Here is a 16,895-nt window from a genome sequence, read left to right on the forward strand (position 1 = left end):
GTTAAAGTAATATTAGAATACAGCAACAGTTACAGTTTGCCTGCAGACAAGTGTATATGACAAAATATTGCTCCCTAAACACAAATGCTGCATGTCCGTCAATCAATGTCTCTGTATGTTCACAATCTTAATCTGGGTTTATAAATGGATTGATATCACCAGTGTTGTTTATGTCCAGAGTGAAGGAATCAAATTGGAGGAGTAACAAAAATTCCCACATAGACTGTTTGATAATCCAAACTCGACACATGAGGATACTGTTGGATGCTTCAGGTGGAATGTGTTGAAAACAAGCTCACTGAGTACATAAACCTTCTGTTTAGTTTGGTTGTAAACTGAAAATGGTCATGTGGCAGGAAGCCCCCTTGTCATGTGACAGGCAGTATTAGTACATATATAAACATATAAAATATACACTTTGTTTCATTGGCAGCTTGCTGGTTGATTGCAGGTGGATTGACTTTCTCATTTTAGAGAGCACCTGATTGTGTAGTGTAACATTAATCATCAATATCTTTCCCCAGAAGAGAAAACTTGGACATTTTCAATGCTATCCCTTACCAAAAAGTAGTATACTTCAAGTTTTAGTAAGTATACTTAAGTAAAGTTCAAGTATATTTTTAAGTATACTTTATGTAGTAAGTATACAAATATCAGTGTACCAGTAGTATTCTGAGAAGTACATAAAGCCCATTTCTGAGAAGTACATAAAAAGTAGACTAAAAGTATACTTTCCTATTTTTAGTTTAAAAGAAGTATACTAATAGCACACTTGAATAAACTTCTTTTTCGTAAGGGTACCTGCTAAAAGCTCATTTCGAGTCAACACAAACACTTGAAAAATAGGCCAAAAAACTTTTATGTCATGGGGTCTTCGCTGTGTCACTTGCAAGGCTTATGTATGATATTATATGTATGTACACAAAGTTTGATCAATGTTTAATAAATAGTCCTTTTTGATATACTGTCATTATACACTACCTTTCAAAAGTTTGGAGTTGCTAAGATTCTCTTAATGTATTTGAGGCTGCATTTATTTGATCAAAAATACAGTAAAAACAGAAATATTGTGAAATTTTATTTTAATTTAAAATAACTGTTTTCTATTTGAACATTAAAAAAATGACATAATTAGGTAAAGTGCACATGAGCTGATTAAGACTGAAAAAACAAACGGTCTTTTTGTACGTTGTATTGGATAGAATGTGATGGTGTGGACCATGTTGATTTAAAAAAAAAAAAAAAGAGAGAGAGAGAGAGAGAGAGAGCAGTGAGCACAAAGAAGCATAAGCCACTTATTTAACCCAATCTGACCTCAGTAACTCAACAGAAGGTTCTCCACACTATTTCCAACACACACAATTTAGAATTCAGCAAATCCATGGACTTTGGACCCTTTGAAAGTCAACCTATATGAAGACATTTTTTAGAAGTCTACTTTTAAATTAAATAGTAAAAATGACATTTTAGCAATGCTTCATTCAAGCACTGACATGCAATTTAATGCTGATGGATTACCATTGTATCAAAACCGATTCTTTCATTCACTGCGGTGACAAATGAGAGTGGGAGCAAGTAATGAGAGATGAGTCACACGTCATCAGACTGCCGATTTATGTAGCCTATGTATCCATCTAAGTTTCCGCCCAGAAGCTTTCTCATTTGTTCCTTTCTGTGGAAGACAATCACACAGATCGATATTCTGGTGGCATCTTCGTGGTATTGCTCTCTCGTCTCATCACATCGCGAATGAGCGGGAGGTTTCTGAAGATCAGACGATACCTCACGAGATCTCAGAGCGCAGCTCGGCCTCTGAAGCCTGTTTACGTTCACACACGTCGGCACATAATTTAGAAGCCCTTGGATGGCTGATGAGAAGCTGAACTCTCTTGACTCCACTTGATTGTGTTTGTGTTACTCTCTTTCACACTCTCTCAGTTTTTTTTTCTGATTCCATTCCTTGGTCATTGGACTGACCCCATCGCTGCCTCTTAGAGTGCTTTATTTGTAAGTCACTGTGATATGTGAGTCATAACGATTTCTTTGCGAGTCACTGAAATAAATACCTTACCGCATGGGGAAAATAAATTAAAAATCGAAGTAAAATTTTCCACTTCATGGTGTCCTGGTTTATTTCTCTAATTACAAAGGAACCACCACCTTCTGTCATGGTAAGCCATCCTGAGTTACTGCTTAACTATCAGCTGGTTTATCAGGAGGCCAGGTCGTTAACACAATTTGGAAACACCATAAGGCCAGTTTCACACTGCATGTTTTGTGTTCACACTGATGGTGTTTCTGCTCAGAGCTGTGGCTCTGTGCAGAAAACAGTTATTTCTGGATCACTACATTGAGTATTTCTTTTAATAAGCCATAAATGGCTACCAGGAGTGGGCCAACTGTCACTATTACAAACTTAAGAACTGGGAAATCTAACAGGGGACCACATTTACATTTAAATGGTAAAGCATCTACATGGAACCCCAAAATGTAGCTATAGGCCCTGTCCACACGAACACGGGCATTTTCAAAACCGCAGATTTTTCTATGCGGTTAGTCCACACGCAAACGGAGTATCACTCAGGTCACTGAAATTGAACCTTTTTGAAAACTCCAGCCAGGATGAAGATTTTCAGAAACTCCGGTTGCAGTGTCATCGTGTAGCCGGTGAAACCGTAGATTTTGGCTTGTGATGTTGTAGTGCGCGTTTTTTTAGGGTTCTGATGGGCCCACATGACTTTACGGCTAGGGTTATATCGCCACCTGTTGGTTTGGCATACTGTTGACAGAGCTTCATAGCATGTTTTTGCGTTTTCATGTGGACAAGATTTTTTTTTTTTAAACAAAGGAGGAAAAATTTAAATTACTTATTATCATCTGGATTCAATCAGATTTACTGAATGGTAATGGTGATTCAGTCAGTTTTCAGTGAAAAAAGGCCAATGTGATATAAATTAAATAAGAAATGAAGTTAAACTGTGAGATTTAAAAAAAAACATTGGGCACAATACAGGCACAATTGCAAAAATGCTTTTATTGCCAGAAAAAGCCGGAAATTGTAGATGATAAAGTCACACCACAAGATGCGTCACATTGCGAGAAAAAAAAATGTTGCGAAACAAAGAAAAACTTATGGGAAACAATGTATCTTATTTTTATGTAAGAGGAGGCATGGGCATGTTTAACCTGTACAAAGATTCTGTTATTCTTGTTTGCTTGAAGTTGCAAACTAGTAATTGTTACCATATTATTTTAATTTATTTTTTGTAATCATAAAGACACTGGTGGTTTATAGTGTGAATAGGTTTGCCATTTACTGCACTTTGTTATTTTTCTATTTATTTACCTTTAGTGACTAATGAACCAGAAGTCTTGGAAGTAGCTTACTTCTGCATTGAAATATGGTGAATAAAGTCTCAATTTGAGTTATAAAGTGGCATGCATCTGCTTTTTACGTTGAAGCAGAAACGGGCTTCCAAAAGAACTTGTATCAAACTTGAAAGTTGTTCCTTTTTTCAAACAATAGGTTTACCGTTCACTTCATTATTTTATGTTGCTTCATAAAAGTCTAATGCAAAATACCATGTTGTTAAATATTTTTATTGTGCATACTCCGCCTATTTTGTGCCGAATTTAGCATGCCACACATGACAAAAATAGGCTCAGCACCTAAACTCTGCAGTGTGAAACAGGCCTGACACCGTTTTACTGCTAAACCTACGAGATGAAGAGGGTGCCACTTCAAGACTTGCCGTAAATGGCAACACTTTGATGTGAGCTCACGACAGGCCCATTGAAGTCCATGTTTGGCGTGTTGTTTCCACACAAAGTCCACACAGCTAATAGTAGAGGAGGGCAGGTAAGGTGAGAGAGTGCCATCATAATAACAGCTCACATTTCTGCTCTTACAATTTCAGCAATTCAGGAACCAATGAGAAGCTATTCAAGTCGTAGTTCTGCTCTCAATGTGGGAAACACGCTGATCTGTATCACATCAGGAACTATAATTGGCACCTTAGAGGACTTGAATCAAAGGGCTTTGTCAAAGTGTTCTAAAATACATTCACTGGAAGCAATGTACGTTTTGAGTGTTATAATTCGACGATAGCCTCGTGGTTAGTGCTTTGACAAATAGCGCAACTGCGCTCACAGCGATCAGAGTTCAAATCCCGCCTCTTGGTCTTTTGCTGATCCCGCTCCACCCAATACTTTCCTATCATCTCTCCACTGTACTCTCAAAATAAAAGGCACAAAAAGCCCATAAATGAAACTTAAAAAAAAAAAAGATTACCGGAGTATGTTTTACAAAAACATACTGTCAGTCCTTCTACTTTAAAGTGTTCCATTTAATTCCATGTGTTACTTTTCTTAACAGTGAGATTTACTAGCAATTTCTAAGTGAAAATTGTTTCTACAACATTTTTCAGTGTGGCAAAAAATACATCAGGTGGATGGAGAAAAAAAACACAACTGTCTGGAAACAGAGTTGTAGAGTTTATTTTTGCCATTGTTGCCTAAAATAACTACATAAGTATTATGTGGATGTGATTCATAGGTCAAAAAAATCTTCCGAGTTCAACTCTATGTAACAAGTACATGTACATGAGATGAAGATCATCTCTATTATTCTGTCTTGAGAATGACTGCGTACCCAACAAAAACACTCCAACACAACCAGTCACAATATAACACAATACATCAGTTAAAATATGATTAAATATATTCTAAACAACAATATTATTTCATTGTCATCATGTGACATATTCAAGAGTTATATTCTGCTAAAAAGAGAAGAAAGGCTTTCGTAATGTAAATGCGTCCCTTGTTGGTTTCTGGGAGAAAACCAGTGGATTTCTCTGGTACCTGTTTTACAGTGATGAATCTGGAGACAGAAAGAACAAAAGGTCAGTGGATGTTCTACTTGTTGCATTTCCTCACATCCTCTTTTTAAAAAATAGCCTTTGACATGAATCAGAATTACTGTCTTTAACTTCCACCTGGAAGCGTGTTTGTAAGTCGCGACTACTGCAAAGCAGCAATAGAACAAAAGATGTTTGCTATAATTGAGGTGGCATCTGAAATTTTATGCATGCACTTCTCCCTCTCTGACTTCCATCTCAACAGAAAAACACACACACACACACACACACATAAAATGTACCGTGCATCCTTAGAGCAGCACACAGCCCTTCTTCTTGACTTTGGTGGGCTGTGGGCAGAGCACAGCACGAATGGCCTCATCAAACACTGTCTTCAGACCTCTCTGAGTGAGAGCAGAGCACTCCAGGTATTTTACTGCATCTGTTTGCACACAAACACACACACACAGATCAGGTTTGTTAACAACACCTCCTTTCTCTCTCTATATATTATAAGCATAGTTTGTATGCATACTGAATCATCTCTGATCCACTATGAGTGGGATATTTAGCACCAGATGTCTGGGTCCATTAGGTGTGCACAAATCTGTCATGTCTGAGCGTGTAGGAGGACTAGCCCATGTGTTCTCCCAAATGCTAGATCAAATCACACTGAGAACAAATTGCATTTAGCATCTAAATCTGTAGCCTGATATGTAATGCTTTGTAATTTTGTGTATTTAAAGACTATGTGGTAATTATATGTTACAAAGAAACAGACAATAAACAGTGTTTGCATTTGTCTTGCATCTTAAGCCTTATTTTTATCTCTTTTTTTTTTCTTTGAACAGATTTCCAATAGAACTTTTGCAGTCTGGAGTTCAAAAAGTGGAAAACAAATCTTTTTTTTTTTTGATGCCTTATATATAAATATATAACTCAAATAGAGAACTGTTCAAATGTTAAAGGTTAGTAAGAATTGTTGAATGTTTTTCAAAGTCTCTTATGCTCACCAAGGCTGTATTTATATGATCAAAAAACAGTAAAAAACGTAAAAATAGCAATACTGTTAAATATAATTGCAATTTGAAACAGCTGTTATCTGTTTTAATATATTTGGTCACACTTTATTTTAAGGTCCAATTCTCACTACTAACAAACCATTAACCATGACTTTTGCCTCAGTAAACTCCTAATTATTGCTGATTAATATTTAGTAAGGTAGTTGTTAATTTTAGGTATTGTGTAGGATTAGGGATGTAGAATATGGTCATACAGAATACTGTATGTGCTTTTTAAGTACTAATAAACAGCCAATATGCTAGTGATATGCATAATAATAAACAACTAGTTAATAGTGAGAACTGGTCCCTATACTAAAGTGTAGTATTTTATATTTTAAAATGTAAAAAAAATATATATTTCAGCAGCCATTACTCCAGTCTTCAGTGTCTCATCATCCTTCAGCAAATCATTTTAATATGCTGATTTGCTGCTGAAGAAATATTTCTTATTGCAAATGATAAATAGAATGTTCAAAAGGACAGCATTGATTTGAAATAGAAATATTTGATAACATTACAAATGTGTTTACTGTCACTTTTGATCAATTTAATGCATCCTTGCTGAATGAAAGTAATAATTTCTGACAAAAAAAAAACCTTGACGGCAAACTGTCATCCAGTTATGTAAAAAGCTGCACTGCTGCTGCCTTACCAACTTCTTTGGCCAATGCAAGACCCTGTGGGTAAGTGATTGGAGCCAGTTTTTTCTCCTTCAGCTTCTCGATGGTCTCCTTCTCATCTCTCAAATCGAGCTTGGTGCCGACCAGAATAATTGGAGTGGAAGGGCAGTGGTGCCTCACCTCTGGGTACCACTAGAGGGAGCAGAGGAGCAGATCAAAACAGCTAATTCGCATCTGTTTATCAGTACATCTTTAGACTCTGTGGTATTTTTCTTTGCCTGTCTGTTGTCAAATACACAGGCTATAAAGCTGTTCAAAGCTGATCTCTTCATGCAGTTGAGCTGTTACTGCTTGCTCCTTTCCACAACCAATCTCTATGCAAGTCTGTCCCTGCGTCTCAATGTTCATACTATCCATCCTAAATAGTATGCAAGATTAGAATAAGTGTGTCCCAAAGCATAGTATGTTGAAAAGAGTATGCCAAAAGTCCCCGGATGGCCTACTATTTCAGTGCACACTCTAATGTCTAAAATTGCCCACAATCCATTGCGCTTTGGCGAAGGATTCGGTCCAGAACTACAAACACGAATAAAACGCGTAAAAAAAAAATACAAACGTGGCGGATTCACGCGATCGACGGTTCGGTAGAGAGGTTTACAAAAAGGAGTTTGAGTTACTAATAATCAACATTTAACCTGGTAAAAAAATATTTATTTATTGTTATCCGTGTTATATTTCATCTGCAACAGTAATGTGAACTTTTATAAACATCCATTTGGTCGTTAACTTTTAAATGCATCATTATGCAGAAAATATGAGCAGAGTTCTCCGCATGAAAAACCCGCGACTGGCAGATCAACGAGCAACTTCTTTTCACTCCAGTACGGTAGGAAGTTAAATTAAATGAAATGTGGAGGATGTTAACTGTGACAAGATGATTGACAGGCCAGTTTACAGTGACAGGGTGGGTATAACAGGTGCGACAGAGCGGTCCTTTAAAGACGCAATTGTGTGATGTGATAGTCCCTGTGTTCCTTTCGGAAGGGCTCATCCCTATGCCCTAATCCCTTCAAAGGGTTTACCCTCCGGAGTGAGAGCTTTGAAGGGTGTAGGCGACCAAACAACTGTTTCTTGAAGTGCCCTTCTGCGTCATCATCCCGTGCCCACACGGAGGCGCCGTCATCATACAAAGAATCTGCGCAAAGGATCATGGGAGTCCATCAGTTGTACCCTTCGAAAACCTTCATTCCGAAGGGCCCATTGAAGTGGCCAGTTTCGAGCACTTTGGTTTGGAATGACCCTTCAATATGGCGGCCTTGATTGTTTTCACGCCGAAGTGCCCTTCGGAGGGCGATATATCCCATTTGGAACGCACCGAGTATGTCCCAAAGCTTGCCTACTCTTCTACTATACACTCAAAAGTTGTACTTTTTCTTCACCAAAAGAATACATACTTTAAGGGCGTAATATAAGTAGGCACATTGACACGCAGCATGTCATTCATTTCAAATGAACGCTACAATACATGCTAATGGACATGTTCAGTTTGTTCTGCTTTACGCCTGTCATTCTTAAATGTGCCAAGGCCTTTTTATTGAAAAGATTTTTCCTCAGAAAAGCACTGACTGAATCATTGGTTAAAGCTCAGCACAAAAACAATGTCAGTGGTATCTCAGAAAGTGTGCAGACTATGTGAAAAATGCAGCAAAAACTGTTTCTAACTTAGTCACTGCAGAGCAGATGAAAAAGCTTTATGAAAACTTATTGTGCACAAGGACTGCTGCACTTCTCAAGGCCTGGCCTCTGAATGCTGTCTTTAATCTGACAATCACAAACACCATTGTTTTCTTGAACAAAGCAACCCATGCAGTCACGGTGAGCAGACCTTGGGTGGACAATGGGCACAAGAGCATTGCTATAGTAAGCCTACAGTGTCCTTGCCATCCCAACAGACGCACAAGTTTTATATCGGCAAACACCGTCTAAAACAACAAAGCAGACATCCATTTATAAGTTAATACTGTCAATGATGTTTTGATCTCTGAAGAGCAATTTAGCACTATACTTATACTGTAGCTTTACAGATGGAGACAAACAAAACACAGACACTGCACTGTGAGCTAAACTGCACACAATAAAATATCCCTTTAAAGAAAGCAGTAAACAAACATATCCTTGATACTACTATGACTCAGGGTCTAAATCTGGCACTAGCCTACATCAATTCCCTTTCAGTCCTGCATTTGATCTACAGAGGCTCATCTATTAAGGCTTTTGCATGCAACTTAAATGTGTCTTTGTTTTTTTTCTCTTCAAGCTTATTAATAAGAGACTACAAAAGGGTTTAGAAACACAAAACGGTGGCCTTTGTTAGAAATCAGCACATCTGCAGTGGCATTTATGATTGGCGGGCAGGTGGGTTGCTACTCAGCTTCCTAAGCCTTGCTTTCTAATCTAGTCAAAGCAAAGCATTATTTGCAGCACCCCATTTTCAGGTACTATCAGCCCAGAAAGTGAGAAATGATCTCTTCGCACTTAACATCTCCATGGCAGGTGATTGCTACCGAATGGATGCGTAAGCACAGGCCATGTGACATCTTACAACCCCCAGTGCATGTATGCGCTTTCCTCCCCACTTTAAATAGATTTTAATTTGTCTCCTCAACCTCGCACAATCTATCAAGACTAAATTTGCATATGGCCAATGTTACCATGGTTACTTCTCAGGAATATACTGTAGAAATAATAAAGGGAACGACCGGTAGGGTAGAAAAAGCAAAGAGTGGAAGAAGCTTCTGAAGGTCTTTGATTGGGAGTCAAAGCAAAAAGCATTAAGGAACCGGCGAGATGAGATTGCCATTGTTTGAACTTAATTAGAATTCAAAGGGCTGTTTGCATACTTGTTTATGCAAGCGCTGGTTTTAAGCAATGTAAATTGGACCGGATTAAGCCTCGAGTGGTTCTGGAATTATTGATATCACAAACAATTTGCTTTCCGTTCCATCTCAGGCACCTTAAACATGCTGCGGAGGCCTTGATAAGGTCTGGCATAATAACAACAACAACAACTCAGCAGAAAAGAATCTCTCGTTCTCTTTGCTCGTTCATTTTATCTTTATTACTGAAAACAAATCTAGGGCGGTACAGTATTACAAAGCTATCTTTCTGTTTGTGTTGGATCATCATAATTCCTTTTATCAACGTGAATCTCTTTTTGCTTTTTTGTCAATTCTCTTTGTACGTTCGCGGCTGCAGTTAGGTTCTTGCGCTCTCACTAATGCAACTTTATATTACCAAGCTCAATTCAGCCTATATTCACAATACAGCGTTTTGCTATCACTCTGTACAGGTATCACTTTGCAAAATGGTTCTTAAAACTGTTGTAAAGACCAGTTAGTTTATGCAAAAGCAATAAATAACAATAAACAACGCTCTTACATGTCAGTTTCTATATACTAATAAATTTTTTTAAGTTGTATAAATTAATAATAGTTAATCTATTGTGTATTATAAACAAACAATTTAACAATGAACAATAACGTATTTATAAATTAACATTAATATAAATTTAAAAATTCAGCAAAATTGTTTAGATAATGCATTAACTAATGTTAACAAATTGAATCTTATTGTAAAGTTTTATATTTTTAATAAGTATGCATTTAAATAAGTGTGCAAATATTTACAAATTTTTTCCCCTGCAAACACAAAATGACATATTTTGATGGCTGTTGGGGTCCAAAACAACACAGGACCCCACTGACTTTCATTTTAGTGAAAAAATAAAGAGACATTTTTTTCAAAAAATTATTTTATGTTCCACAGACGAAAGCCATACGCGTTTGGAACGCCATGCTGGTGTGAAAATCATGACAGAATTTTCAGCTATGCCTTTAAGTTTAAGATAATTGCTGATTTTCTCCAGTCAAACTGCACTTTTATGTAAACACAGATCCTGGAATCAATAATCTTTTGCGACAGAGAGATGTCTATGTTTATCTCAACAATACTCTTTTGATTTGAATAGAGAGAACAGGATTTTCTGAAAAAAAAAAAAAACTTTTAGCTTTCTAAAGAGAACATGTCCCTCACAAAGTATTTGAATTTTAATGTCAGGGACATTTTCTCTTCAAAAAAGTATTTTTTATAACTTCTTACAAAGACATGCTTATCCATAGCATGCCAGGCTTCTTAACTAGCTAAACCAGGACTGCTGGTCTAAGCAGGATACACTACATTCCTTTGTTAGAATCCTGATGGCTTAAGGGAGCAAATAGTAAGTACTGTATTAATACAAGATATCATCCCAGAATCACAATCCAGAGTCAAAGGTAAACTAACCAGCCTTCCTGAACCTATCTACATCACCTGAACCCTTGAGGACTGTACGGCACTCTTTTTGCCCCTAGGACACTGGATTATTTTCACTACACTCTCAGCAGAGAACCGTCATTTTCCCTTTTGGGATCACTCTTGAATATGCTCTCTGTCAGGGTGAAATAGAGGCAGTTTAAACATGCTAACTGTAACAGGACAAAAGTGGTGTGTATCGGTCAGGCATCTACAGTTGCATTAACGGAGAAGACGTCAAGGTCAGCCAAGCTGCTAGCACTGTTATTATACTCCCTTAGGGGGGTTTGTGAGTGTGAGGTAGATAAATAACTTACTAAATAGAGTCTCTACTGAATGAACCTTTTGGCTGGCTGGAAAACATACAGGTAAAGATGATGCTTCCTGAGCACAAACCACTTTCCTTTTCAAAACAGCTGAATACTGATGGAACTCAGCCTTCATTTGTGAATGTCTGAATTCTCACAAAGCGGAAACTTTTTTTATTTTTTTATAGCGGCTGATGTTGACATCATGCCCACTTTATCTCTATATGAATATGAACGTTTGTAATTAAGGTCAGCAAATGCATCATGGATTAATGCACAGTGGCATCTAGTGTCCAGTCCAATGCAGAGCAAGTGTTTAAGGGCATGCATGAAGGTATGTGTACATGTGGGAATGTTGTAAGCATGCATAAAACGTCAGCGTGTTATTGTGCATGTGAATGTTGTTGATTGCTGCTGGATTTTGTCTGTAGGCTGATGCTGGTGTGACCGTGCTTGTATTCTATTAAGACCAATACTAAACCACCCATAAGGACTCACCTTGGCTCTGACGTTTTCAAACGATGCTGGGCTCACCAGAGAGAAACAGATGAGAAACACATCCTGCAAAATACCATCAGAGGGCATTCATTTTGACGGATGAACTTAAAGGGTTACTTCACCCCAAAATGAAAATGTTGTCATTAATTACTCACCCTCATGTCGTTCCAAACCCGACACAACCTGTTCCAAATGAGAATACTTTTTGTACGCAAAAAAAACAAAAAGAACGACTTTATTCAACAATTCGTCTCGTCCGCATTACCCTGTAGCACCATTTTGGAGAATATCTGCTGGCAGCTTTGTAAAATTACGGTTGAACCCTTGATGTCACAAGGATTATTTTACCGATCTCCTTGCTACGTTTCTGGACGTTGATGGTGGTAATTACATTGATGTCTATAATATCTTAATTTGTGTTCCGAAGATGAACGGAGGTCTTACGGGTTTGGAACGATGTGAGGGTGAGTAATTAATGACAGAATTTTAATTTTGGGGTGGAGTAGCCCTTTAATAAATGTTACTGTTTAAAAGTTTGTAAGTAAGATTTTTTGTCAAAGATTTTTTTTCAGCAAGGATTCAATTCAATTGATTAAGTGACAGTAAAGAAATTTATAATGCTACAAAATCAATAATAAATGCATGGTCTTTTGAATTTTCTATTCATTAAAGAATCCTGAAAAAATGTATCATAGTTTCCATAAAAATATTAAGTAGCAAAACTTTAAAATGCACAACCAGAAATGTTTCTTGAACACCAAATCAGCATGTTAAAATTATTTCAGAAGGACCATGTGACACTGAAGACAGGAGTAATTGGTGCTGATAATTCAGCTTTGCCATCACAGGAATATATTACATTTTAAAATACATTAAAAGAGAAAACAGTTATTTTAAATTGTATTAATATTTTACAATATTACTATTTTACTTTATTTTTGATGAACAAATGCTGCCTGGGTAAGAGTGAGACTTCTTTTAAAAATATTAAAAAATTATACCAACCACAAAGTTTAAAATCTGTCACTGGAAAAAAAAAATGTATTGATCACCGTTTTAAATCGTTAAGGGGACATGTCCCACTAAATGTTTATGGTGGATTGTACCGTCTGAGGGTAGGACAGTGGCCGCAGTCTGTCGTAGTCTTCCTGTCCAGCTGTATCCCAAAGGCCCAGGTTGACTGGTTTGCTATCCACCATAACATTTGCTGAGTAGTTATCAAACCTGAGTGAAAACACCCAACCCACACAATCTCTCAAAATTTCGGCATGAATGTCGAGTAAAAATATAAACATTTTAAATGGTTGTGGTACTCACACTGTGGGAATGTACTCCCCAGGGAAAGCATTGGTAGTGTAGCTGATGAGAAGACAGGTCTTTCCCACAGCTCTGAAAAATAAAAATAAAAACAAAGAAGACGACATTTAGTTATCCGTCATATTGATGGAAATCAAACAACATAATGTACTTTCAGCAAAACACATGCTGCTAAAATTACTTCAAAGAATGCTAGGTATCTGTAACTGTCTTCCAATAAGAAGAACAGGTGTAGGCTACTTCCATAGTGAATTCACACATTTGTTCTCAAACACAAAGAACATTGTATGTGGTCATATTTCAAGAACGTTTAAATCCTAGCCGCATACAGCAATACCATACATGAAAGGAGGGATTCTGTATTCACTTTGTCTGTACTATTGCTTTTCATTGCTCAAAGCTAGACTACCTCAGGACCGGTTCACACAGAACGAGTTTTTGCATGCCACTGTGCGGCTTTTTAATTGTACATAAACATATGCTAGACGGGTGTTCTTTACATATGCGCGGCATTCGCTTGTTCAGTGTCTCACTCATAAGCACAGCGTTGTTGAAGAATTTCAACTTTTGACACCGGCTCTGCTGTCAGCAGTGTTGGGTAGTTACTAATTACTAGTTACAGAAATAATATTGCTTTTTGCAGTGACTAGTATCGTAACTAATTACTAATAAGATTTCAGTAATAATATTACAGTTACCATCCATAAAACAGCTACTTAGTTACTTTCAATGCCTCAACCCCTACTGATTTAAAGACAACAATCCAATAATTCCTAGATTTATTTTCATAATTTTCACAACTTGCACAGGCACATGAAGTCACAGGTGCAGCAGACATATGGAATATGAAAAAGCTTACATTCAGCAGATGGAAATATTGCCATTACATTGATTTTGTCAGAAGAAAAGATGATCTGAACATGCCATGTAAAGTTGTGGCATTATGGAAGTTGTGGCATTACTTTACTCTGGCATTACATGGCTTGCCCACCCAAATCTTTTTAGAGAATGAAACATTTTCTTATGAACTTATGATTTATTTTGATAAAATGCATCATGGAATATAATCGTATATAGGTAAAACAGAAATTATTGCTACAATTAGCTTCAAGCTACACATGACAATTAATGAGATTAATACAGTACAACACTTTTACTTAAATGTTACTATTAATCACCACTGAGTGTTTGTAATAACTTCTGACTGCAATCCAATGTGGATTGTGGTCAAATGATGAGGCAGAAACATCATGTTACATTTTAGAAGAATTTTATGGGGAAGATATGCAACTTACGTGGGGCGTGAAAGAAAAGTAATGTAACTAGTAGTGTAACTAATTCCTGTTGCCAGAAGGTAATAAGTAAAGTAATAATACTACTTTTGAAAGGAGCAACTAGTAATGAGTATATTACATTTTTTGAGTAACTAGCCCAACACTGGCAGTCAGTTTCAAAACACTGGACCAATCAGAAAAAGGCGAGGGCAGGGCAAGCATTGGATCACCTCATTGATAATTCAAACATAGCGATCTCATGTGTACGGTAACCGATGTCAGTCCGATTTTGAGATTTTGTCGCAATGTAAAATCAGGGCAAAAATCGTGTAGTGCAGGGGTGCAAAATTCACTTCCTAGAGGGCCACAGCCAGGCAGATCAACCCTGGTCCAACACACATACCATGTAGTTTTCAAATAAACCTGATGGACTTCATCAGCTGGATCAGATTCGTTTAAATGAAGTTCCAAACATAGGTTCAGGATTAGCCTAATCATTCAGTCCTGTCAATCAGCATTACGAGGCTATATAAATAACAGTCATTGTACCATTCCAGTGACAATTCTTCCGGCATCCCTCCACCTCCCCATCTCCTCCTCTATTTCTGCTATTCTTCCTCTCTGTCGAGGACGGCAAGCCAAGTTCGTTTATCATTAACTATTAAGACTGGATGGGCAGGTGAACTCGTAAATTAGGGTTGAAGCTAAACTCTGCAGGGCTGTGGCCCTCCAAGAACTGGGTGTATGTTTACATGACAACAACATACTAAAAACGCAAAAGATTTTTCTTTGTGTTTTTTTTTTTTTTTTTGCAGACAGAAGACAATGTTGTCTACACACTCTCAGTTCACATGGATCCGCAAAAAGACTTAAATTAAGATTTAATTTTAAGACTTAAAATTGTATTATGCATGCCAGGTCAGTAGTTGGTGATGTCACAGTTTTCACAAATTCACATTTTCATAGTTTACGCAGGTATAGTCTCAGCCTTAGACGTCACACCCACAGACCGTTGGCTAAACGTCTGATGCATATGGCACACAAAAGTGGAAACACTTCAGGAGTTTCGAAGTCGTCATCGGATTGGTTGAATTATACAGGATTTCCGGGAGACATGTGTGTCGCGTTCTTTAACGTTCCGCCTGGAAACAAAGATGCCGTGACGCCAAACCCACTCACGAAAGAAGAAAGCCGTCGTGTTTACAACTGTGACGACTAGCGCTTATCATGATCAACTAAATGCTGGATTCTCAAAAGTATGTGAAAAATGTAAAGTTCGCGGCATAGAATCTTTAAAATACGTCCGAGAGTTTTACACACCGGTCTGTTATTTGTGGCGACATTTCCACGGCCCGAAACGTGACGATGAATGAAACGAACTGTGATTGGTTGTTTTACATGTCGGTTAAACAGCCTCATGGGTGGGCCTTGGCCAATGAAAGCTGCCATGGATTCCAGACCTTCAGCCGTCAGTCTGAAGGTCTGGCTACGCGAGACTAATGCAGGTATAATAACAGTATCGTTTTGAAAACTTGTGCTTTGAAACCTGTTTTCAAAAGTTTTAATTTTTAGGCACTCAAAATGTCATTGTCATGTAAATGAATAGACAAAAAATGCATAAGTTTTCTGTTTTTAGTTGAAAATGGTGTCGTGCAAATGCCCCGAGTTGTGCAACCCTGTTGCAGTGTCTGTGTGGCATAACTGGTTAAATATCTAAAGCTGCGATATAAGTGTGAAATATGTCTTAACTGGAACTGCCATCTGCGACGACAGTCGCGATTGCTGTGAAAAGAACAGAAATCTGAAGACTTTAAAAGTTATGTAGAATATGGTGGCATTAGCTGTTATCAGAATGATAAGTATTTAATTTACCCATTTTTGTCTTTTAGTAGCCTTCATTTCTGCTGCTTGGCTATTTCATTTTTTAAACGGCCCCTTACTTATGTATTTCACTCCTGTAATTGTGTAAAAATATGTTCCTTTTTCTTTTTTGTGCATCCCCTTTTATGGGTCTTAATGTATTACCAACAACAGAAAATTTCCCTCTGGGGGGAAAAAAAAGAAAGAATGGCATATACTCAGAAATCCTTTCATTTAACTAGAAGTAAAAAAAAAAAAAAAAAACTTTAAATAAATCATGATTTCAAGGCATTAAACATTTATTTTAAATCAAATGAAAATGAATATTCCTTTAAAACATTTTTAATAGGCTAATAATTGTATCATTTTTTTCTACAATTAAGTGATTAATCTGGTTGTAATATTTATTTTGATTTATTAGTTTTATTTAAATTTGATAGAAAATTGAATATTTAAAGATGTACATTATACTGTACAAAAGTAATACAAGAATAATATATTTCTGTTACATGTTAAACCGTACTAGTGGCTACTTTTGATTCATTCGTCCAAAATTGACGAATTCCGTGGCATTTCGCGCTATAGAGTAAATTACGTTTTTATGAATGGACTCCGCTATCCCGTCCGCGTTTTCGCAAAAACCATATGGCCCTAGAAATGTAACCACACTTCCCCAGGTAGCCAGCGGAATCGGGCCGGTTGCGGCTGAGTGTCGGCTCACTCGGCTGGGTGTCGGCAGCGGCCC

General features: G+C 37.3%; 1 protein-coding gene across 2 annotated transcripts in view; it reads right to left on the reverse strand.

Annotated features, from left to right (window-relative positions):
- Nucleotides 1–4,475: 4,475 nt before the first annotated feature.
- LOC107690233 (ras-related C3 botulinum toxin substrate 2-like) overlaps nucleotides 4,476–16,895 on the reverse strand; it is a 19,315-nt gene continuing 6,895 nt past the window's right edge. For both annotated transcript variants that reach the window (XM_016488487.1, XM_016488486.1), the window contains 6 exons: nucleotides 13,017–13,088; nucleotides 12,806–12,923; nucleotides 11,700–11,762; nucleotides 6,576–6,735; nucleotides 5,162–5,301; nucleotides 4,476–4,882 (listed from right to left, as the gene is read on the reverse strand). In XM_016488487.1, the coding sequence (XP_016343973.1) occupies nucleotides 5,171–5,301; nucleotides 6,576–6,735; nucleotides 11,700–11,762; nucleotides 12,806–12,923; nucleotides 13,017–13,088 (544 nt within the window). In that variant the 3' untranslated portion in view covers nucleotides 4,476–4,882; nucleotides 5,162–5,170. The remainder of the gene's footprint in view (nucleotides 4,883–5,161; nucleotides 5,302–6,575; nucleotides 6,736–11,699; nucleotides 11,763–12,805; nucleotides 12,924–13,016; nucleotides 13,089–16,895) is intronic.

The sequence above is a fragment of the Sinocyclocheilus anshuiensis genome, unplaced genomic scaffold (genome assembly GCF_001515605.1).
Source record: "Sinocyclocheilus anshuiensis isolate Anshui unplaced genomic scaffold, SAMN03320099.WGS_v1.1 scaffold461, whole genome shotgun sequence".
NCBI lineage: Eukaryota > Metazoa > Chordata > Actinopteri > Cypriniformes > Cyprinidae > Sinocyclocheilus > Sinocyclocheilus anshuiensis.